Source organism: Bufo gargarizans, chromosome 6 (assembly GCF_014858855.1).
Source record: "Bufo gargarizans isolate SCDJY-AF-19 chromosome 6, ASM1485885v1, whole genome shotgun sequence".
NCBI lineage: Eukaryota > Metazoa > Chordata > Amphibia > Anura > Bufonidae > Bufo > Bufo gargarizans.
This window is the reverse complement of record NC_058085.1, coordinates 290,223,179-290,246,277: the sequence shown is the minus strand read 5'-3', so window position 1 is coordinate 290,246,277 and position 23,099 is coordinate 290,223,179. Positions and strand designations below refer to the sequence as shown.

The 23,099-nt window shown below is 45.4% G+C and overlaps 1 protein-coding gene across 1 annotated transcript in view; it reads left to right on the top strand.

Moving 5' to 3' along the window:
- The window catches only part of PLPP4 (phospholipid phosphatase 4), a 109,207-nt gene that overhangs the window by 73,000 nt on the left and 13,108 nt on the right, over positions 1–23,099 (top strand). The window contains exons 2-3 of the mRNA XM_044299653.1: positions 15,474–15,582; positions 19,839–19,929. Of these exons, the coding sequence (XP_044155588.1) occupies positions 15,474–15,582; positions 19,839–19,929 (200 nt within the window). The remainder of the gene's footprint in view (positions 1–15,473; positions 15,583–19,838; positions 19,930–23,099) is intronic.

The window sequence follows — 23,099 nt, the reverse complement described above, 5'->3', positions numbered from 1 at the left end:
TGTCATGGCAAAGAGTGACTGCAGACTCATCTGCGCCCTGACAAAAAGTGGCGGAGAGTCGCGCTAAAGAAATAGAGATATGGAAAGCAATTGACCTAATGCGACAGAATAGGTGATCCTCTAGGCAGGGGCGTAGCTAAAGGCTGATGGGCCCTGGTGCAAGATTTCAGCTTGGGCCCCCCTTCCCTCAGTGCTTTGTGGCAAGGGGCAGGGGAGCACATAGGCTTCGTGCTGCCTGAGGAAAAAATTTAAATGCCACCCCCCCATGCCAAATTCTTGACCTAACCCCTTCCCTCCAGTCAGAGGTGTAACTTGGCCAGCATGCACTTTCTATAATACTGGTGTCTTCTTATGTGGCACAAGGGTCTTTGGGCCCCCTCAGGCTCTTGGGCCCGGTAGCGACTGCTACCTCTGCACCCCCTATAGCTACGCCCCTGCCTCTAGCACTGATCCATCTAGGTGTACAAAGTGTGCCGCCAAATGAAAAAGTAAAAGGAAGGATGGACGAATGTTAGGAGGCAGAATATATGGGTGAAGTAACCCCTATCTCTGCCACTAGAGTCCCGCCGCACCTAGGAATTTTAAACATTTTCCTTGTTCTCCCGCTTTCTATATTATTCCTAATAAATAAAATAAATGTTACGTTTTAAATTGACCTAAAAACGGGAGTCTATTAGTCTAGGAAACTAGGCTATTTGAATTATATTATTTGAATATCCCGGGTCCAAAGGGTCCCTGAAACATTATAATTACAAATACGGCTCAACCGAAATAGTCTCTGATTTTTGTAGCTGTCCTACAGTTCCAGGAGGGTTTTGGCATGTCCTGATTTCAACTGTATCTGCGTTCTGATAACGCAGATATAGTTAAATGCAATGGTAATGCAGCCGTCAGTTCCCCGCTTCACCGTTCTCTAGCCTGTGTTCTCCCCAGCAGGTGTGATGTAGTGATGTCATTGCGCCTGCGGAGATGTTCAGGAGAGTGCACAGAACAGGGATCATCCCCCTTACCTGTTCAGCAAGTACAATGATGTCACCACATTGTGCCTACTGAAGGGGAGAGCCTTAGGTGCTCTGTTCATTGGAGGAACAGGGCTAGGTGAAAATTACTTTATTTTATTGTAATAACACTAAGGGGGCAACATGATTGTGATGGGGGCACTAAGGGGACAGTACTAATCAAGGCCTAACTATTGTGTCAGGGCACTAAGTGGCATTCTACTATGAAGGGGACACTAAGGTGACATAACTACTGTAAGGGCAACACAAAGTGACTTATTACATAATATGCAGCCTGCGTGTATGGTGTTAGTCACCCCTTCTCCCAGTTTCTCCTCAATGTATATAATTTCAGGCTGGAGAGCTGGGGTCTCTTTTTCTTTCTATGCTCCACTGCTTTGTTCATTTCAGGTTTTTAAATGCGGCTTCATAGATTGCCCAGTGCTCTTCTTCCTCTACTCTGCATGTTGGGTGGAATGGTGCAGTCTAGCGGTATGACATCAGTGTATCATACCAGCCTGTGCTGTTTTGGGCCTCTTGTAGGCTGCAAGCCTGAAGTGTCCTATGAGAGAATACCGATAAACGCCATAGTGGCAAGACCTTCTGTAAGAGTGCCCTACTGCACCCTGACAACGACATAAGCACCAGGTTGTCTTCCATCTTTGAAAAGGAGCATAGCCATTTTGATGGAGGCTTCTTCTTTCCTGCCAGTGGTGGAGGCCCATTGGCGTGGGCCTTAGGTGCTCCCCCTCCCTCTAATCTGGCTCAGGATATAGTATAATACAATAGGAGTCATATTTTAAATAATTTCACACACTGGCATATTCGCGATCAAAGAAGACCACATCACTGCTATGGGGCCATTGGTGTGAAGGTACTTTTTCTTTTTCTTCCAGACATAGATTTATGGCATTCCCTGTCACCACCACTAGGGTGAGCTAAATGCAAGGCATTTTTACAACTTCTCTTGAACTCAATGATGACTGTATAACTTTATACACACAGAGCTCCCTCTGCTGGTGGCTGCAGGGAGCCAGCTTTATCATCTATAATGGAATCCCCAAAAAATCTTACAGTGGTTTAGGACATATTTATCAATGTTTTGAGCCAGTAGTGCACATTAAGAAATATGGTGTTCAGAATGAGTGCCATGTTTATAAAGTACTTGTTCCCGTTTTTTTTAGCAGCCACCAGCTGTAAGTTAGAATTGTGATGAAAGAGGTTAATCAGCAGGAGATGCGCCCTGTTGATAAATCTGCTATATGCTGCATAGTCAGCGGGATACTGGCACCTCGATCACACTGTAAAGATACTACCCTATAAGATACTTTGATCAATAACTAAAAAAATCTCTTTCAATGGCTAATACCTAGGTTTTGTTATGGGGTGCTATGTAATCTGTATACTCCTTTCATGTCCCCTTTCACAGTAAACAAAGTATATAATGTTGAACATTTAATCTCCTAATAATTTTTTGGGGTTGAAGAGGTTTATTAAAAATAACATCATAGAATGCAGCATTAGTATGTAGAGGACTATGTGAATTTTCATAGAAAGTTGGAACTTTCCCACCTCCTACAAAATCAAAACATCAACATCAGTAACTTCAATCTGTAGGGAATGGTTGTGTAGCATACAAAATAATAACCAAAGTTATTTACCTTAGCGGTAGAGACAGACAGAGAAAATCTACTGCTTACATACAATTGATACAGTTGAGTGGTTCATTGGCTAATTAGATCTTGCTGTGACTTCCTGCTGTGATAGAGGCAAAAAGAATTGTTCACAAACTCTGATAAATTAAAAAGTGAAATGTAATGATTTTGCAGAGCAGCCTCCATACACATTACACATCTGTTGGATGTCGTTTTTTCTCAATAAGCCAATTTGTATTTAGATCCCACATTAGGCTCTGCATATTTTATGAATACGTGTGCATTTTTATAAGGCTACTTTCACATCACTGCTAGGTATTTACATTTTTCTGCTCCTTCAGAAGAGCAGAACAATGAAAATAACAGAATTACCTGATCCAGAGCATAATTGAAACCAACATATCCGAACAGACCACATTGACAATAATGGGGTCCGTTTAGTATCCATTTGGTTGTCCGCTTTTGGCCGGGGAAAAAAAGGCACTGCATGAAGGACTTTTTTGTCCACTCTTTTTGGTGGAATCTGCAATGGAGTCCTAAAGTCCTAAGTCCTCAAATGCAAATATGACCATGCCCTTATAGCAGGGGCGTAACTACCATAGCGGCAGACCAGGCAACTGCTATGGGGCCTAGGGCAAGAGGGGGCCCAGTCTTAGTTGGGATTATCTCCTCTTCTATTGGAGGTGAAAACTTGGTCAGGACTCTACCCTCTAAAGGAACAACTTTTAGCAAACGCGTGAGGCAGAAACCCTTCTGTCCTGTGTGGGGGGCCTGGTTTGATCCTTGCTATGGGGCCCTTACTTCTCTATTAACACCACTGCCTTATAGTATATGAAATGGATACATATTGCACTGCATTATAACAAAATATAGATCTACTGTAACAATTCTTTACAGAACACAATGCAGCAAAACAGTTTTGGAGCCAGTGTTCAAAGATATCACTGTAATGGTTTCAGCCTCTGTCAGAGGGGCCAGATGTATCTGCTACTACCATCTCAGATTTTCTACTGGTATGTCACATCTTATTACAGACAGGGCAACACTCCTGTATTATCTCATTAGCACATTTCCTTTTGCACTTTGGTTCTATTCTGTCTTCCACTGCTGCCACTCAACCTGTATATATCCTGTTACCATGAGACAAGGCAAGAAGTATTTGTTTTGGGATGTAAACAGGATTTGTATCAGACCAGAACATTGTTCTAATTTCTGCTGATTCCTTTTGTGTAAAGCTTGTTGTGTTTCCCATTTGGCTGTTTATAAAATGAGGACAATGGCTTGGGAGAGATTGTTACACATTGTAGGTTAATTTGCACCATTCTGTATGTATGCTTGTATTCCTTATACAGGTGAAACTCAAAAAATTAGAATATTGTGCAAAAGTTCATTTATTTCAGTAAGGCCTAGTTCACATGAATGTATGGCTTTTATATTTTTTTGCGGTCCATTTTTCACGGATCCGTTGTTCCATTTTTGATTTCTGTTGTGTTTCCGTTTCCATTCCGTTTTTCCGTTCCGTTTTTCCGTATGCCATGTACAGTATACAGTAATTACATAGAAAAAATTGGGCTGGGCATAACATTTTCAATAGATGGTTCAGAAAAAACGGAACGGATACTGAAGACATACGGATGCATTTCCCATTGACTTGAATGGAGCCACGGAACGTGATTTGCGGTCAATAATAGGACATGTTCTATCTTTCAACAGAACGGAAAACGGAAATGCGGAAACGGAATGCATTAGGAGTACATTCCGTTTTTTTTGCGGAACCATTGAAATGAATGGTTCCGTATACGGAACACAAAAAAAGGCCCGTACACTTGCAAAAAAAAACGTTTGTGTGAACTAGGCCTAATGCAACTTAACCACTTCAACCCCGCTAGCTGAAACCCCCTTAATGACCAGGCCACTTTTTGCACTTCTGCACTACACTACTTTAACCGTTTATTGCTCGGTCATGCAACTTACCACCCAAATGAATTTTACCTCCTTTTCTTCTCACTAATAGAGCTTTCATTTGGTGGTATTTCATTGCTGCTGACATTTTTACTTTTTTTGTGATTAATCGAAATTTAATGATTTTTTTGCAAAAAAATGAAATTTTTCGCTTTCAGTTGTAAAATTTTGCAAAAAAAACGACATCCATATATAAATTTTTCACTAAATTTATTGTTCTACATGTCTTTGATAAAAAAAAATGGTTTGGGTAAAAGCATTTACAAACTATGGTACAAAAATGTGAATTTCCGCTTTTTGAAGCAGCTCTGACTTTCTGAGCACCTGTCATGTTTCCTGAGGTTCTACAATGCCCAGACAGTACAAACACCCCACAAATGACCCCATTTCGGAAAGTAGACACCCTAAGGTATTCACTGTTGGGCATAGTGAGTTCATAGAACTTTTTATTTTTTGTTGTCACAAGTTAGCAGAAAATGATTATTTATTTTATTTTTATTTTTTTCTTACAAAGTCTCATATTCCACTAACTTGTGACAAAAAATAAAAACTTCCATGAACTCACTATGCCCATGACAAAATACCTTGGGGTGTCTTCTTTCCAAAATGGGGTCACTTGTGGGGTAGTTATACTGCTCTGGCATTCTAGGGGCCCAGATGTGTGAGAAGAAGTTTGCAATCAAAATCTGTAAAAAATTACCGGTGAAATCCAAAAGGTGCACTTTCGAATGTGTGCCCCTTTGCCCACCTAGGCTGCAGAAAAGTGTCAGACATGTGGTATCGCCGTACTCAGGAGAAGTTGGGGAATGTGTTTTGGGGTGTCATTTTACATATACCCATGCTGGGTGAGAGAAATATCTTGGCAAAAGACAACTTTTCCCATTTTTTTATACAAAGTTGGCATTTGACCAAGATATTTATCTCACCCAGCATGGGTATATGTAAAATTACACCCCAAAACACATTCCCCAACTTCTCCTGAGTACGGTGATACCAGATGTGTGACACTTTTTTGCAGCCTAGATGCGCAAAGGGGCCCAAATTCCTTTTAGGAGGGCATTTTTAGACATTTGGATCCCAGACTTCTTCTCATGCTTTAGGGCCCCTAAAAAGCCAGGGCAGTATAAATACCCCACATGTGACCCCACTTTGGAAAGAAGACACCCCAAGGTATTCAATGAGGGGCCTGGCGAGTTCATAGAATTTTCTTTTTTGGCATAAGTTAGCGGAAATTGATATTTTTTTTGTTTTTTCTCACAAAGTGTAAGATCCTCACCTGCTTTGCACTCCAGGGGAACCAAGAGGGGTCCTCGTGGAGTTGCGGGACAGGTTATGCGTGTCTCTGATGCACCAGCGCTGACCCCTTTGCGAGCCAGTGCGGAGATGCGTTCGCGTGGACATCGGAGGGGAGGACCGTCGGAGTCCCGGGGACAGAGTGGCCAGGCGAGTGACAAGACGCCGCGGCCAGGGTTGTCTCCCGTGTCTCCTGCGACTTCCGTTTCCGCATCTGGGTCCACGCGCTCGCATACTCGCGCTGAGTCAATCATGCGTCCGTGCGTACGCACGAGGGCAGGTTCGCAAAGGGATACACGGTCGCGAGTACGCGCTTCTTATGCACTTCGTCGACCAGTGGCGCATATTATACTGACTCACAAGAGCAAAGTGGATTAGGGAGCCAGCCATGGGTTAATCAACTTGTGATTGCCTTAGGCCTTGTACTCAGGTGCAGGGCAATTTGTTCACCTATGGTAGTGGACACTTGGCACCCTGGGATTGGTCAGCAGGCATTTAAAAGGAGGTCTCTCAGGGTGATCAGTGCCCACTGTTATTTTCCCTCAACCAGGTATAGATCACAACTTCTAGTGACTGAAGACTGCCAGGAACTTTGTCCTTTACAGCGGACCCAAGATCTGGAGTGACTCGACTGCCAAGTGCACAGCATCATTCAGCACTGGTTGGGACTATTCCTGGAATCTCCTTGCCTGGTTTTTTGTTATTATTCCTTGTTACCAGCAAGTGTCCTGGACGTTTATGTTTCTGGTGAATAAACACCTTTTTGCTTTCATCACTGGTCTGTTTGTTGGTGCCTTGCATTACAGAACAGTGGACCCAACTAACAGTTGCCATGGACAAGATCCAGCAGCAGCTGAATGAATTAACGGGAGCCGTTAACCTGCTGTTCCAACGACGCCCAAATATACCAGCAGCCGCTGCAGCGCAAATCCAAGAGCAACTGACAACTGTGATGGAGGAGGTTCAGCAGCTTATCCAGGGAGCCTCAGCACTACCCGTCACTATCGCAAGGCATCAAACAGAACCTAAGATCCCTCTGCCTGACCCCTTCACAGGAGAGCGACAGGAGTTCTTAAACTTCAGGGACTCCTGTCTCCTTTATTTCCAGTTACGACCGATGGCTTCTGGCACTCTCAGGCAGAGAATTGGGATTGTAATGTCACTGCTACGTGGAGACCCCCAACGTTGGGCATTTAACTTGCCTCAAGACCATACAGCTTTTTCGTCAGTGGATGCCTTCTTCGAGGCTATGGCTGTGATTTACGATGACCCGGAGAGACCAATCTTGAGCATATTCAACAAGGCCGCCGCCCAGCTGAAGAATACGCTGCAGAATTCAGGCGATGGGCAGCTTTCACCACCTGGGGCGACGCAGCCCTACGCCATCGCTTCCGTTTGGGACTTTCGGATGCGGTCCGGGATCTTCTTTTGGCCTTGCCTACCCCCTTCTCGTTGGAAATGGCTATCTCTCAGGCAATCGATGCCGACAGGCGAATCCATGAGAGGCGAGTGGAACGGTCGTCTCGGTTTTCATCCTCTCGACCACATCCAGGGCCTCTAAAATCGGCCGAAGAGCCAATGGAGGTTGGATCCTCCCATCTCACACAGGCAGAACGAGCTCGTCGCCAACAGAAAGGCCTGTGCCTATTTTGCGGAAAGTCTGGACACCTCGTTAAAACCTGTCCCCTCCTGCCGGCGGGAAACGAATGAACCTAGGGGGCATAGAGGAGAACCCCCTAGGTGCTATTATCCCTCCTCCAAGCCGGGTGATGGTATCCATATCCTTACGGTGGCAAGACAAGGTCCATGAGTTTTCAGCACTAATCGATTCTGGGGCCGCTGGGAATTTTGTGGACTCAACCTTGGTTCGTCGACTTGGCATCCCGTTGATCCAGCCGAAAACCACCATGTCAGTGACCGCGATTGATGGTTCCCCTCTTCAAGATGGTCGTGCAGTGTGGATGACTCCGGGAATACAGGTAACGGTGGGGGCTGATCATCGGGAGACCTTAAGCCTTTTTGTCCTTGACATGCCATCCACTCCCGTGATTTTGGGTCTCCCTTGGTTAAGGCTCCATAATCCAGTAGTGGACTGGCGCTCGGGTCTTATCTGTCAGTGGAGTACGGAATGCCTTACTAAGTGCATTCGTCCCGACCTGTCACTAGCCTCCATGGAAGTATTAAGTACTTTACCACAGCAGTATCATAATTTCCGAGATGTGTTCAGTCCTCAGGGGGCTGATGTATTACCTCCCCACAGGTCATATGATTGTCCTATAGACCTGTTGCCAGGCACCATGCCACCACGAGGGCATCTTTATAATCTCACTGGGCCTGAGGTTCAGACTCAGCGGGAGTATATTAAAGAGAACCTTGAGAAGAATTTCATTCGTCCATCCACTTCCCCTGCTGGAGCTGGATTCTTCTTTGTGGAGAAGAAGGATGGAGGCTTGAGACCTTGCATCGATTATCGTGCCCTTAATCGGATTACAGTGAAGAATCGGTATCCACTGCCTCTGATTAATGATCTGTTTTCTCAGGTGGCAGGGGCCCGAGTCTTCACCAAACTCGATTTAAGGGGTGCTTATAATTTAGTTCGCATTAGAGATGCCTTTCGGTCTCTGTAATGCTCCCGCGGTCTTCCAGGAGTTCATCAACGATGTTCTCAGAGATTTCTTGGATAGATGTGTTGTTGTCTATTTAGATGACATACTAATCTATTCTTCGGATCTGGTCTCTCATCGGAGACACGTGTGTCAGGTTTTCCAGAAGCTGAGGGAGAACCGCCTCTATGCCAAACTTGAGAAGTGTCTGTTTGAGGTGAAGGAGTTGCCTTTCCTGGGGTACATTATCTCAGAAAAGGGATTGGCTATGGACCCATCCAAGCTTTCTGCTGTCTTGGATTGGCCTCAACCTAAGGATCTTAAGGGGTTGCAGCGTTTCTTAGGCTTTGCCAACTTCTACCGCAAGTTTATTAAGAATTTTTCTGCGATAGTAGTACCTCTCACCAACCTCACTAAGAAGGGAGCTAATCCTTCTAAGTGGACGAGAGAGGCAGTCAGAGCCTTTGAGACGCTGAAACAGGCCTTTTGCACGGCACCAATTCTTACTCATCCAGACACCTCCAGACCTTTTGTTCTCGAGGTCGATGCCTCAGAGGTCGGTGTAGGGGCAGTTCTCTCACAGTATTCTGGGGACCCCGAGAGGTTACATCCCTGTGCCTTCTTCTCTCGGAAGCTCTCTCCAGCCGAGTGTAATTATGATATCGGCAATAGAGAGCTTCTGGGAGTAAGATTGGCTTTTCAAGAGTGGAGACATTGGCTAGAGGGTGCAGAACATCCCATCACGGTTTACACTGACCACAAAAATTTGGAGTATCTAGAGAGTGCCAAAAGACTCAACTCCCGACAAGCCAGGTGGGCATTGTTTTTTTTACCCGCTTCAATTTCCGCCTCACTTATAAACCAGGTTCTAAAAACGTGAAGGCAGATGCCCTGTCCCGCTGCTTCCCTGAGGCTGCTTTCGTCCTGGACTCTGAGCCAGAAACCATTCTCCCAACTAAATGTTTTCTTGCTGCCCTGGGGACCGCAGAAGTAATGGAGGACTTGTCCTCTCTTCTTGAGCCCTCACAGGCAGAGAGTCCACCTGACAAACCCGAGGGTCGATGGTTCGTACCCATTAACCTTCGATTGGAGGTCATCCGACAGCTTCATGACTCAAAGTCTGCCGGGCATTTGGGTGTTAAAAAAACACTTGCCCTTGTTAAACGTCACGTGTGGTGGCCCAACATGTCCGTGGATGTTAAGGCCTATATCCAGGCATGTACTGTTTGCGCCAGATGTAAACCGTCCCGGTCTGCCCCTTCTGAGACTTTACTCCCACTGCCTATTCCCCTGGCTCCATGGACTCACATTTCCATGGATTTCATCACAGATTTGCCAAGGTCCTCTGGAAGTACGGTAATCTGGGTAGTGGTGGACCGTTTTAGTAAAATGGCCCATTTTATCCCACTCCCTGGATTGCCCTCGGCCAGAGAATTGGCAGATCTGTTCTTGAATCATGTCTTTCGATTACACGGAGCGCCGGATGACATTGTTTCAGACAGAGGAGTGCAATTCATCTCCCGCTTCTGGCGTTCTTTCTGCTCCCGATTGGGTATTAATTTGTCTTTTTCTTCTGGTTTTCACCCAGAGACCAACGGTCAGACGGAAAGGACTAACCAGACCCTGGAGCAATATCTCCGGTGCTTCGTGTCAGACTGCCAGGAGGAATGGGCAGCGTATCTACCCTTTGCGGAGGTGGCTTATAATAACTCTGAGCATGCTTCCACTAAGATGTCTCCGTTCAGGTGTGTGGGGGGCAGGGATCCAAGACTCTCTTCTTTGGCCGGACCCTCCACTGACTCACCGGTGGTGGATCAGTGGTTCAAGGATAGACGTCCCATTTGGTCGTCGGCCCAGCGGAATCTCCGCAGTGCGGTGGCGCAACAGAAGACATTTGCTGATCGTCATCGCACCGTAGAGCAAAAGTTTAAGGTGGGAGATCAGGTGTGGGTCTCCACCCGGAACATTCCGCTGCGTCAGCCATCTTCCAAGTTGGGTCCTCGATTCATTGGCCCATACCCAGTGACACAAAAGATCAACCGAGTTACGTACAAGGTTGCTCTTCCACCGTCGATCCGAGGAGTGAACACCTTTCATGTTTCACTTCTCAAATCGGCAGCCGACTCCGCTCCCTTCATTTAGACCCCATCCCCGCTGGAGGTCCAAGGGGTACCGGAGTTCGAAGTGAACAGAATTTTGGACTCTCGTTTTGTCCAAAGGTCTCTTCAATACTTGGTGGACTGGAAGGGTTTTGGTCCGGAGGAGAGATGTTGGATACCTGCTCGCCAGGTGCATGCGGATGAGTTGGTGGCAGCCTTTCACCGGGATAATCCGGGGAAAGCTTGCTTGGAGTCTTCAGAGCCGCCTCCTCGAGGGGGGGTAATGTAAGATCCTCACCTGCTTTGCACTCCAGGGGAACCAAGAGGGGTCCTCGTGGAGTTGCGGGACAGGTTATGCGTGTCTCTGATGCACCAGCGCTGACCCCTTTGCGAGCCAGTGCGGAGATGCGTTCGCGTGGACATCGGAGGGGAGGACCGTCGGAGTCCCGGGGACAGAGTGGCCAGGCGAGTGACAAGACGCCGCGGCCAGGGTTGTCTCCCGTGTCTCCTGCGACTTCCGTTTCCGCATCTGGGTCCACGCGCTCGCATACTCGCGCTGAGTCAATCATGCGTCCGTGCGTACGCACGAGGGCAGGTTCGCAAAGGGATACACGGTCGCGAGTACGCGCTTCTTATGCACTTCGTCGACCAGTGGCGCATATTATACTGACTCACAAGAGCAAAGTGGATTAGGGAGCCAGCCATGGGTTAATCAACTTGTGATTGCCTTAGGCCTTGTACTCAGGTGCAGGGCAATTTGTTCACCTATGGTAGTGGACACTTGGCACCCTGGGATTGGTCAGCAGGCATTTAAAAGGAGGTCTCTCAGGGTGATCAGTGCCCACTGTTATTTTCCCTCAACCAGGTATAGGTCACAACTTCTAGTGACTGAAGACTGCCAGGAACTTTGTCCTTTACAGCGGACCCAAGATCTGGAGTGACTCGACTGCCAAGTGCACAGCATCATTCAGCACTGGTTGGGACTATTCCTGGAATCTCCTTGCCTGGTTTTTTGTTATTATTCCTTGTTACCAGCAAGTGTCCTGGACGTTTATGTTTCTGGTGAATAAACACCTTTTTGCTTTCATCACTGGTCTGTTTGTTGGTGCCTTGCATTACACAAAGTCTCCCTTTCCACTAACTTGGGACAAAAATTTAAATCTTTCATGGACTCAATATTCCCCTCAGCGAATACCTTGGGGTGTCTTCTTTCCAAAATGGGGTCATTTGTGGGGTATTTATACTGCCCTGGCATTTTAGGGGCCCTAAAGCGTGAGAAGTCTGGAATATAAATGTCTAAAAATTTTTACGCATTTGGATTCCGTGAGGGGTATGGTGAGTTCATGTGAGATTTTATTTTTTGACACAAGTTAGTGGAATATGAGATTTTGTAAGAAAAAATAAAAATTCCGCTAACTTGGGCCAAATAAATGTGTGAATGGAGCCTTACAGGGGGGTGATCACCCATATAGACTCCCTGATCACCCCCCCTGTCATTGATCACCCCCCTGTCAGGCTCCATTCAAACGTCCGTATGATTTTTACGGATCCACGGATACATGGATCGGATCCGCAAAACACATACGGACGTCTGAATGGAGCCTTACAGGGGGATGATCAATGACAGGGGGGTGATCAATGACAGGGGGCTGATCAGGGAATCTATATGGGTGATCACCTCCCTGTCATTGATCACCCCCCAGTAAGGCTCCATTCAGACGTCCGTATGTGTTTTGCGGATCCGATCCATGTATCCGTGGATCCGTAAAAATCATACAGACGTCTGAATGGAGCCTTACAGGGGGGTGATCAATGACAGGGGGTGATCAGGGTGTCTATATGGGTGATCACCCCCCTGTAAGGCTCCATTCAGACGTCCGTATGCGTTTTGCGGATCCGATCCATGTATCCGTGGATCCGTAAAAATCATACGGACGTCTGAATGGAGCCTTACAGGGGGGTGATCAATGACTGGGGTGATCAGGGAGTCTATATGGGTGATCACCCCTCTGTCATTGATCACCCCCCTGTAAGGCTCCATTCAGACGTCCGTATGTGTTTTGCGGATCCGATCCATGTATCCGTGGATCCGTAAAAATCATACGGACGTCTGAATGGAGCCTTACAGGGGGGTGATCAATGACAGGGGGTGATCAGGGTGTCTATATGGGTGATCACCCCCCTGTAAGGCTCCATTCAGACGTCCGTATGCGTTTTGCGGATCCGATCCATGTATCCGTGGATCCGTAAAAATCATACGGACGTCTGAATGGAGCCTTACAGGGGGGTGATCAATGACAGGGGGGTGATCAATGACAGGGGAGTGATAAGGAAGTCTATATGGGTGATCACCCCCTTGTCATTGATCACCCCCCTGTAAGGCTCCATTCAGACATCCGTATCTGTTTTGCGGATCCGATCCATGTATCCGTGGATCCGTAAAAATCATACGGACGTCTGAATGGAGCTTTACAGGGGGGTGATCAATGATAGGGGGGTGATCAATGACGGGGGGGTGATCAGGGAGTGTATATGAAGTGATCAGGGGTTCATAAGGGGTTAATAAGTGACAGGTGGGGGTGTAGTGTAGTGTAGTGGTGTTTGGTGCTACTTTGCACAGCTACCTGTGTCCTCTGGTGGTCGATCCAAACAAAAGGGACCACCAGAGGACCAGGTAGCAGGTATTTTAGACGCTGTTATCAAAACAGCGTCTAATATACCTGTTAGGGGTTAAAAAAAATCACATCTCCAGCCTGCCAGCGAGCGATCGCCGCTGGCAGGCTGGAGATCCACTCGCTTACCTTCCGTTCCTGTGAGCGAGCGCGCCTGTGTGCGCGCGTTCACAGGAAATCTCGCGTCTCGCGAGATGACGCGTATATGCGTCGCTGAGCGCTCAGCTGCCACCTCCGGATAGCAGATCTGCGTTAGGCGGTCCGGAGGTGGTTAAAAGGTGAAACTAATATATGAGATACACAAATCACTACAAAAAATGCACCAAAATGATACGCAACTGACAATACTAGCCAATTCCTCAAGCCGATGTTAAAAGCTGAGAACTTTGCCAATATCTTCCAGTCAGGAACATATCGGAGCCCCTCATGCACCACGTCACGGTGTCTCAGCAAGCATGGGGTCCTACCACTCAACTATCCATGGTGTGTGAACAGAGTCTGAACAGTGCTAGAAACCAACTCACAGCCAGGCTCTCCCATGCCTCCATAGTGGTATCACCAATGCACTGTGAGGTAGGATAAAGCTGTGAGCCGCACCCACAACAGACCATGTGACACAGAAGCCACCAGGTGCCAAAGAATGTTACCAACACAATGAAGTGGCACATTCCATACACATAAAGACAAAAACTCAAGAGAAACAACGGACGTGTGAATGGACCCTAAAAGTAGGATATTTTTGGAAACGGGTTTATTCTCGCCAAGATTTTTCCTTTTATATATCCCAGTGATTCATCCTCCTCAGATTTCATACAAAAGGCCAATCTCTGCTACTTGTTTGAAGTGTTTTACAAAAGGTACCCTGATCCCCCCTGGCCCTACCTGGTTTGAACCACGACTCACAGGGCCTCAGGTCCCATCTAAATTAATATCATTGTTTTATGAACATTTTATTTCAGACAACGTTAGTGCCACACCAGCAAATATTAGAGGGTAGGAATCTGATCTGTTACGATATTTTTCAGAACCTGAAATTGAGACCATCCATTAACATTCTCGTGGATTTTCAAGATGTATTTGAATTCAGGAGAATTCTTATAAAATAATAACGTGGTGGTAGAAAACTCCAATAGTCCTTAAGAAATTGGGTGTAACCACTGAAGATGTCTGCTGGAGATGTAAAGTAGAGAGAGGATCTATGGGCCATATATTTTGTTTCTGTCCCAAAATTAGGGATTTTTGGAGGGGGATTGAAAATGCTATCCAGAAGATCTATAACACCAAGGTTACCTTCACCCTGGAATCTGTTCTCCAATGGCTGTCAGATACAAAGTGGCAACCATCATGGACGAACTTGATCCCTCAGCTAATTCAAACTGCTAAGCTTCTAGTGCCTCTTAAATGGTTAGACCCCTCCACTCTATCTATTTACATGTTTGTATCTGTTTACATGGTAGAGTTGATAAGGTTTATAGACTTGAGGAACTGGCTAGTTGGGCTAACAGGAAACACTCTGCCTTTCGTGTATTATGGGAACCCTGCAGAATCTCAGCAAGATATGACCTGTGTTTCTCGGAATGCTTGTTTATTGTCCTTTCTTCTTAATGTTTTTCTTTTATCACATTTACAGTGGATGTGCATGGTATCCAGCTATTAGTAACATAGTAACATAGTACATAAGGCCGAAAAAAGACATTTGTCCATCCAGTTCGGCCTGGCATCTATATATTGACAGTTTGAATATATCTTACTGACTCAATGAGTGTTTGGTTGATTTAGCTAGTTCCCCCTGCCCTCCCTCTCTTACCCTCTTATACCCTTTCTCATCTTTCCCTGACTTAACAACCTTTACTTTTTGTTTGAGTCATTTGCATGATGTTCACCTGACCTCATGGCAGTTGTCTACAAAAAAAAATTCAAAGGCTACAATGAATATTCTTAACTGTAAAATACATCTGATTGTATGGCGGTACTTGCTTGTTTACTGCTATTCTGCTGTAAAACCTTTGACTCGTAATAAAAAGATTTATGACAAAACAAAGATAGAGTACAATGTAAAATATGTGCACTCAACAGTTTAAACAATGAACCAAATAATATGAGTGACAATGTAGACTAATTTCTAATGTGTATATGTGTTAACTATGACATTTTTGGTAATTGTAAACTAAACCAGTGTTCTTCTTATTAGGTTTACAGAGTTTTTGGATCCTTTCCAGCGTGTTATCCAACCAGAAGAGATCTGGCTGTATAAAAATCCCCTGGTACAATCAGACAACATACCTACACGGCTGATGTTTGTAAGTTAGACACTAATAAAATTAAAGAATCTTAAAAGTTTTTGTACAAATTTCGGTTTTGTTTTGTTATATTCTTTCTGTCTGCATCCACTTTAGGGGAAGTTAAAGGGGTGTCTCACTTCGGCAAGTGGTATTCATCATGTAGAGAAAGTTAATACAAGGCACTTACTAATGTAATGTGATTGTCCATATTTCTTCCTTTGCTGGCTGGATTCATTTTTTCCCTCAAATTATACACTGCTTGTTTTCATAGTTACGACCACTCTGCAATCCAGCAGCAGTGGTCATGCTTGCACAAAGTAGGAAAAAGTGCCAGCCTCTCTGGTAGCCAGAAACATGGGTGCGCACATAGGCTGGTGCTTTTTTTTATAGTGTTTAACCCTTTCATGACCAAGGGTCATTGATGCCCCAGTGTCCAGGTCAAAATTTACAAATCTGACATGCGTCACTTTATGTGGTAATAGCTTTGGAACACTTTTACTTATCCACACCATTCTGAGATTGTTTTCTCGTGACACATTGTACTTCATGATAGTCATATATTTGAGTCAATATATTTCACCTTTATTTATGAAAAAATCCCAAATTTACCAAAAATTTGGAAAAATTCACAATTTTCCAAATTTCAATTTCTCTGCTTCTAAAACAGAAAGTGATACCTAATAAAATATTCATTACTTAACATTCCCCATATGTCTACTTTATGTTGGCATCATTTTTGAAATGTAATTTTATTATTTTAGGACGTTACAAGGCTTAGAAGTTTAGAAGCAATTCTTACAATTTTTAAGAAAATTTCCAAAACCCACTTTTTAAGGACCAGTTCAGGTCTGAAGTCACTTTGTAGGGCTTACATAGTGGAAACCCCCCATAAATGACCCCATTGTAGAAACTGCACCCCTCATGTTACGCAAAACTGATTTTACAAACTTTGTTAACCCTTTAGGCGTTCCACAAGAATTAAAGGAAAATGGAGATGAAATTTCTAAATTGCACTTTTTGGGCAGATTTTCCATTTTATCATTTTTTTTTCTTTAATACATTTAGAGTTAACAGCCAAACAAAACTCAATATTTATTACCCTGATTCCGCGGTTTACATAAACACCCCACATGTGGTCGTAAACTGCTGTACGGGCAAACGGCAGGGCGCAGAAGGAAAGGAATGCCATACAGTTTTTGGAAGGCAGATTGTGCTGGATTGGTTTTCTGAACGCCATATGTTTTTTATTTTTCTGCCCATCGTCTTGTGCAGGGGCTCGTTTTTTGCAGAAAGTGTGGAGGTTTATATTGGTATCATTTTTGGGTACATAGGATTTTTTGATCATTCATTATTACACTTTATGGGGCAAGGTGACCCAAAAATTGGCTGTTTTGGAACAGTTTTCATTTATTTATTTTTACAGCGTTCATCTGAGGAGTTAGGTCATGTGATAGTTTTATAGAGAAGATCGTTACGGACGTGGCAATACCTAATATGTATACTTTTTCTTATTTATTTAAGTTTTACACAATAATAGCATTTCTGAAACCAAAAAAATGATGTTTTAGTGTCTCTATAGTCTGAGAGCCATAGCTTTTTTATTTTTTGGGCGATTGTCTTAAATAGGGTATCATTTTTTGCGGGACGAGGTGACTGTTTGATTGATACTATTTTGGCGGTCAAACGCCTTTTTGATCGCTTGCTGTTGCACTTTTGTGATGTAAGGTGACAAAAATTGCATTTTTTTTACACAGTTTTTATTTTTTATTTTTTATGGTGTTAATCGGACGGGGTCTATCATGTGATATCTTTATAGAGACGGTCGTTACGGACGCGGTGATACCTAATATGTGTAGTTTTTTCATTTTTAATTTTTTATAGGAAAATGTTATTTTTTTTAATTTTACATTTTTATTTAATAATTTTTACTTTTATTTTTTTTTCACATTTTTTTATCAAGTCCCTCTTGGATCATGAAGATCCAGTGGGGCTGATGGCTGTACTATACTTTGCAATGCTCTTGCATTGCAAAGTGTAATACATTCAGATGCCCTGTAGGTGGCAACAGCGGACGCTTTTGCAAAGCGTCCGGTTGCCAGGGCAACCATCGGGGCTGCCATCGCAGCGCAGCAGCCCCGATGGTGGAGAGAGGGAGCCCCCTCCCTCTATTAACCCCATAGATGCCGCTGCCGCAGCATCTATGGGGTCACAGAATTTACAGCAGAGTGTCAGCATAGAGCTGACACTCTGATGATGGCGGCGGCTCAGGAATGGAGCCGCCGCCATCAAACAGCAGGGGGGCAGACGGGGGTCAGCGCTGGAAGGGGGAGGGGGGGGAGGGAGGTATGACAAGGCAGCAGGGGGCGGACTCAAGGAGGGGGCAGTGCCGCAGCACTAGGAACAGACGGAGGGGGCACAGATGGGCCTGCACAGATCGGGGCAGGGGGGTAAGTGTCTGCAGGCACAGATCGGGGGCGGGGGGCTGCACAGATGGGGTGCTGCAAGGACACTGATTTCAGGCTCTGATCTGCAGAGCGCAGATCAGAGCCTGAAACCGGCATTTTAACACTGCCGCGATCCGATTGGTTAGTCTGCACAGACTAACCAATCGGATCGATTGCCGGCAAGGGGCCACTCTGATTGGTCCCTTGCCGGCATTACTGCACTGTATGCTGTCCGTGACAGCAGCAGGGCAGGGGCAGAAGCTTTAATCCAAGCGCTTTGCAGCGCTTGGATTAAAGAGCTGCCAGAACGTATATATACGTGGTAGCTGCACGGGGTATGTGCAGCTATCACGTATATATACAGATTGCGGTCGGGAAGGGGTTAAGCATGGCCATCACTGATGGATTGCAGGGTGGTCGTAACCATGGATACAAGCAGTGAATAATGTGATGGAAAAATAAATCAGGCCAGCAAAGTAAGTAATATGGACAATCACAATACATTAGTAAGTACCTTGTATTGACTTTTTCTCCATAATAAATGAAGTGACACAACCCCTTTAATGAAGACAGATTTACACATGACTGCATTTAAGTCTATAAATTGTTCTTCAGCTCCCTCTAGTGGTGAGTTCAGCCCATCATAATTTCCCATCTTGGGTATTTACACACATCCTATACTGTAAATCGTGGGAGTTCCCTGATCCCTCTTCCCCCTGGCAGGGGGGAGGAATTATAGAAAGCAGGACTGCTTTAAACGCAGGGCAAATGGTGCACTTACACCAGGTTATTTTCAGGAGAGTGTCCCCTACCCCCACTTGCATGGTATAGGTATTGTTGAGAAGGACAAGGGATATAGGAACCAATACCGCTCTCCTTCCCCATAAAGATAAGTCAGGGGCCAGCAGAGAGTGATGCTGTGATGTTAGGAACATGAGGCCTGTTCGGCAGGTGGATACAGGACAGAGCAATGGGATGAGTAGCTGCCTCACAGTGAAACAGGCAAGAAAGAGTCCTTGGAGGAGCAGAGAAGCATGAGAATGTGGGCAGCTGCTTCCAGTAGAGCATTGCAACAGGTGAGCACCATAGTGTATGCATAGTTTTATTATGATACCAAATTTGTAGTGATTGTCAGTAATTTTCAGAGACAATCCTGGTAAATTTGGGCTGTCCTGAGTAAAAAAATTAGAGGGGCTTATTTTAGCATCACCCATAAGTGGGCATTCTTGGTCGGGTTTTGGGCATTCCCAGGGGCAGGGCATTAATGCCCTGAATTTGTGTATGGATTAGGGGGTAACTATAAGTTTCTTATGCTTTTTTAAGATTACTATCTTGAGGCTCAAAAGGGGACATTATCACTCTGGGGGAAAGAAGTTCACTAACATAAAAGGGTTGTCTTCAGTTTTTTCCTTAACATTTAATTGGTAAGCTGCAAAACTTTTTATCAACACCCAAAAAACATGAATTAAGCCCTGGACCACCTTTATAAAGTTTTTTGTTTTAATTTGTCCGTATGAGTAAGGCTCTGTTCATACTCTGCGGATTTATCAGGGTTTTCAACCAGTTTCCCAATATGTAAGATGGAAAGAATAGTGCAGCCTGTCCCAATTACTTTCCCTTAAAATGATCAAAACTACCAAATGGACATCATTAATGTCAGTGGGCTCCCATAGGATTCATCAGAAAACAGATCTGCAATAAAGGTCATGGTTCCATTTTAAATTGAAGTCATGATGCTAGTGTGAACGGGGCTTAAATAAATCTTTGCCCATTTAATTATTGTTTTTATTTGTTGCCCTGTGAACTTTACACTTGTTCCACTTTGTGCAGGCCATTTCATTCCTGACACCACTGGCTGTCATTTTTGTGGTGAAAATTATCCAGCGAACGGACAGAACCGAGATTAAAGAAGCTTGTTTGGGTAAGCAACATTTAAAGCCGATGTAATTTCATGTATAAGTGCAATTGTCTCGGCAGGGGTCATCTGAAGAGTTGGAAAACCAGGAGTTCAGTGCATTGCTAGGGCTCTAAATTACATTACATATAGATTTAACTTTTTAATAGTGTTGGGCGAGCATGCTCTGCCGAACACTTATTTTTCTCGAGCATCGCGATGCTCGGCAGCCAATAAACCTGTGCGGAGGTACTGGCACTCACTGTAATGCCATAGCCATGTTGGCTACTGGCATTACAGTGATTGGCTGGCCGAAACGCATCTTCGGGTGCTATATAGCACCCAATGACATGTGTTCGGCTCAGTCTTAGTCAGGGAGAGCTGTGCTGAAGAAGGGAGAGATAGTGTAGGGAGTGAAATAGTAATATTTTAGTGAAAAAACTAGTTAGAGACCCAAAAGTTCTTTTAAGGACTATTGTTGTATCTGGCAGCAATATAATTATTAGCACAACCTGCGCTAAATTGCGTGGAATTGTTAGTGCCGCTTCTGACACAACCTCTGCTACATCTTTTATTTTACATTTGCGCAGCCTAAATATCTGTGACATTCAGCGCAATTGTTTGGCCGCTGGTGACAGCGACATTACCAGAGCTACATCTTCTGTATAATGTTTGCTCATCCTAAATATCAGTGACAATAATTTAGTGTCATTTTTTATTAGCCGCTGGTGACAGCGACATTACTTGCGCTATACCTCCTGTATAACTTTTGCGCATCCTAAATATCAGTGACATTAATTCAGTGTCATTTTTTTATTATCCACTGGTGACAGCTACATTATCTGTGCTACATCTCCTGTTTAACGTGTGCGCATCCTAAAAATATCTGTGACATTGTGTACTTTATTTGCGCATACACTTACAAAACCTGCACTACTGTAGGTGTAACATACTTGCAAGCATATATACCATTTAATATGCGCAAGGCGAGCAGTAAGGGATGGGGAAGTGGCCGTGCAGCTGATAGTGCAAACAGAGGCCGTGGCCCTGGCCGCGTTGAAACTGTGCCTGCTGCCAGAGCACAAGAAACACACTCATCCATGATACCTAGGTCATGTCCCAGTTTGCAGGGTGGCGCAGGACACCACTCTCGAAGTCACACCAGTGCGACCAGGTGGTCGGTTGGATTGCAGCAGATAATGCTTCCAGTAAGTTAAGCATCACCCTGTCCACTTGAAGAGGGACATGAGGAGATATTGTGCCCTGATTCCCAAACTCTTGAGCATCCACAGTCACAAGAAGATGACAGTGGGGAACGGCAATTAGTGTTTCACGAGGTGGATGATGATGATGAGACACAGTTGCCAATAAGTCAACCGCAATTAGTGTCTCAAGAGGTTCATGATAATGATGAGACACAGTTGTCAATAACTGAGGTTGTTGTTAGGTCAGCAAGTCAGGAGGATGAGCAGAGTGAGGAAGTGGAGGAGGTGCTGGACGCTGAAGTCACTGACCCAACCTGGGAAGGTGGCAAGCTGAGCGAGGACAGCAGTACAGAGGGGGAGGGATCCGCAGCACCACAACAAGCTGGAAGAGGCAGTGGGGTGGCAAAAGGGAGAAGGCAGGCCACACCAAGCAGGCCCACAACTGTTCCCTGATACACCCCTTTGTGGCAATCTTTCTTGCTAAGGGGTAGGTGTTCCGCACTCTGTCACTTTTTTGTAGGAAAGTGCGGAGAATAAAATAATTGTCATTTGCAACCTGTGCCGTACCAAAATGAGCAGGGGCGTGAACACTAGCAACCTCACCACCACCAGCATGATCTGCCCCATGGCATCAAAGCACCCTAATAGGTAGGCTGAATGCCTGGGTCCACAATCAGTGTCCGCGGGTCATACCACTACCTCCTCTTCCTCTGTTTTACGTGCTGGCCAATCCCCTATCCAAGACACAGGCCCGGATGTCTCCCTCCCTGCACCTGGACCTTTGCAAGCATCATCATCTAGCACATCCACTTCTGTGTCCCAGCACAGCGTACAGATGTCTATACCCCAGGCCTTTGAACTGAAGCGCAAATACCCAACCACCCACCCAAAGGCCATAGCACTAAATGCGCACCTTTCCAAATTGCTGGCCCTAGAAATGTTGCCATTTAGGCTTTTTTAGCATTGAGCTCTATAGCCCAGTGGTTAAGGTTCTTGCCCTTAATGTAGAAGGTTGTAAGTTCAAATCCCTACAGTAACATTTAGGCTTGTGGACAGAGGCTTCCCGCAGCCTGATGGCGGTGGCTGTCCCGCGTTACTCTGTCCCCAGCCGCCAATATTTTTCGCGGTGTGCAGTCCAAGTCTTACTCCAGCATGTGTCCCATAACAATACCCGTGCCCTGACCAACGCAGTTATTGGGAAGGTCCACTTAACGACTCACACATGGACAAGTGCTTTTTGCCAGGGATGCTACATTTCCCTGACTGCACACTGGGTGAATGTTGTGGAGGCCGGGAGCGAGTCATACCCTGGGATGGCACAGGTGCTACCGACGCCAAGGATTGCAGGCTCGATTTACATCAGGGTTTCCGCCACCACTTACATTAGTGGCTGCAACCACCCCTTCTCCTCCTCCGCCTCCACTTCCACCTCTCAATTGTCATCTTAAAGCACCAGTCAGACATCATTCAGTAGCTGGAAGCAATGTAGCACTGCAGTGGGGAAGCGGCAACAGGCCATGCTTAAACTTATCTGCTTAGGTGACAAAGAGCACACCACCTCAGAGCTGTGGCAGGGTAAAAGGGACAAGACTGAGCTGTGGCTCTCACCACTCAACCTAGAACCAGGCATGTCTGATAATGTCCGTAACTCGGTGGCGGCTTTGGAGCTCGGCAAGCCCACTTTTTCAACCTAGTGGTTCAGGGGTTTCTCAAAACCTACCCCAATTTGCCTGAACTCTTGATGAAGGTGCGGCGCTTGTGTGCCCATTTCTGCAAGTCATCGACCGCTTCCGCTGGTCTTGCAGCGCTGCAATTGCCAGCTCACCAACTGTTGTGCAACGTGAGCACGCGCTGGATCTCGACGTTTCACATGTTGACCAGGCTTTGTGAGCAGCAGAGGGCAGTAGTGGAATACCAACTGCAACATGGTCGTCACCTTTCCAGTCAGCTTCCCCTCTTCGCAAGTGACAAGTGGGCATTGATGTCTGACCT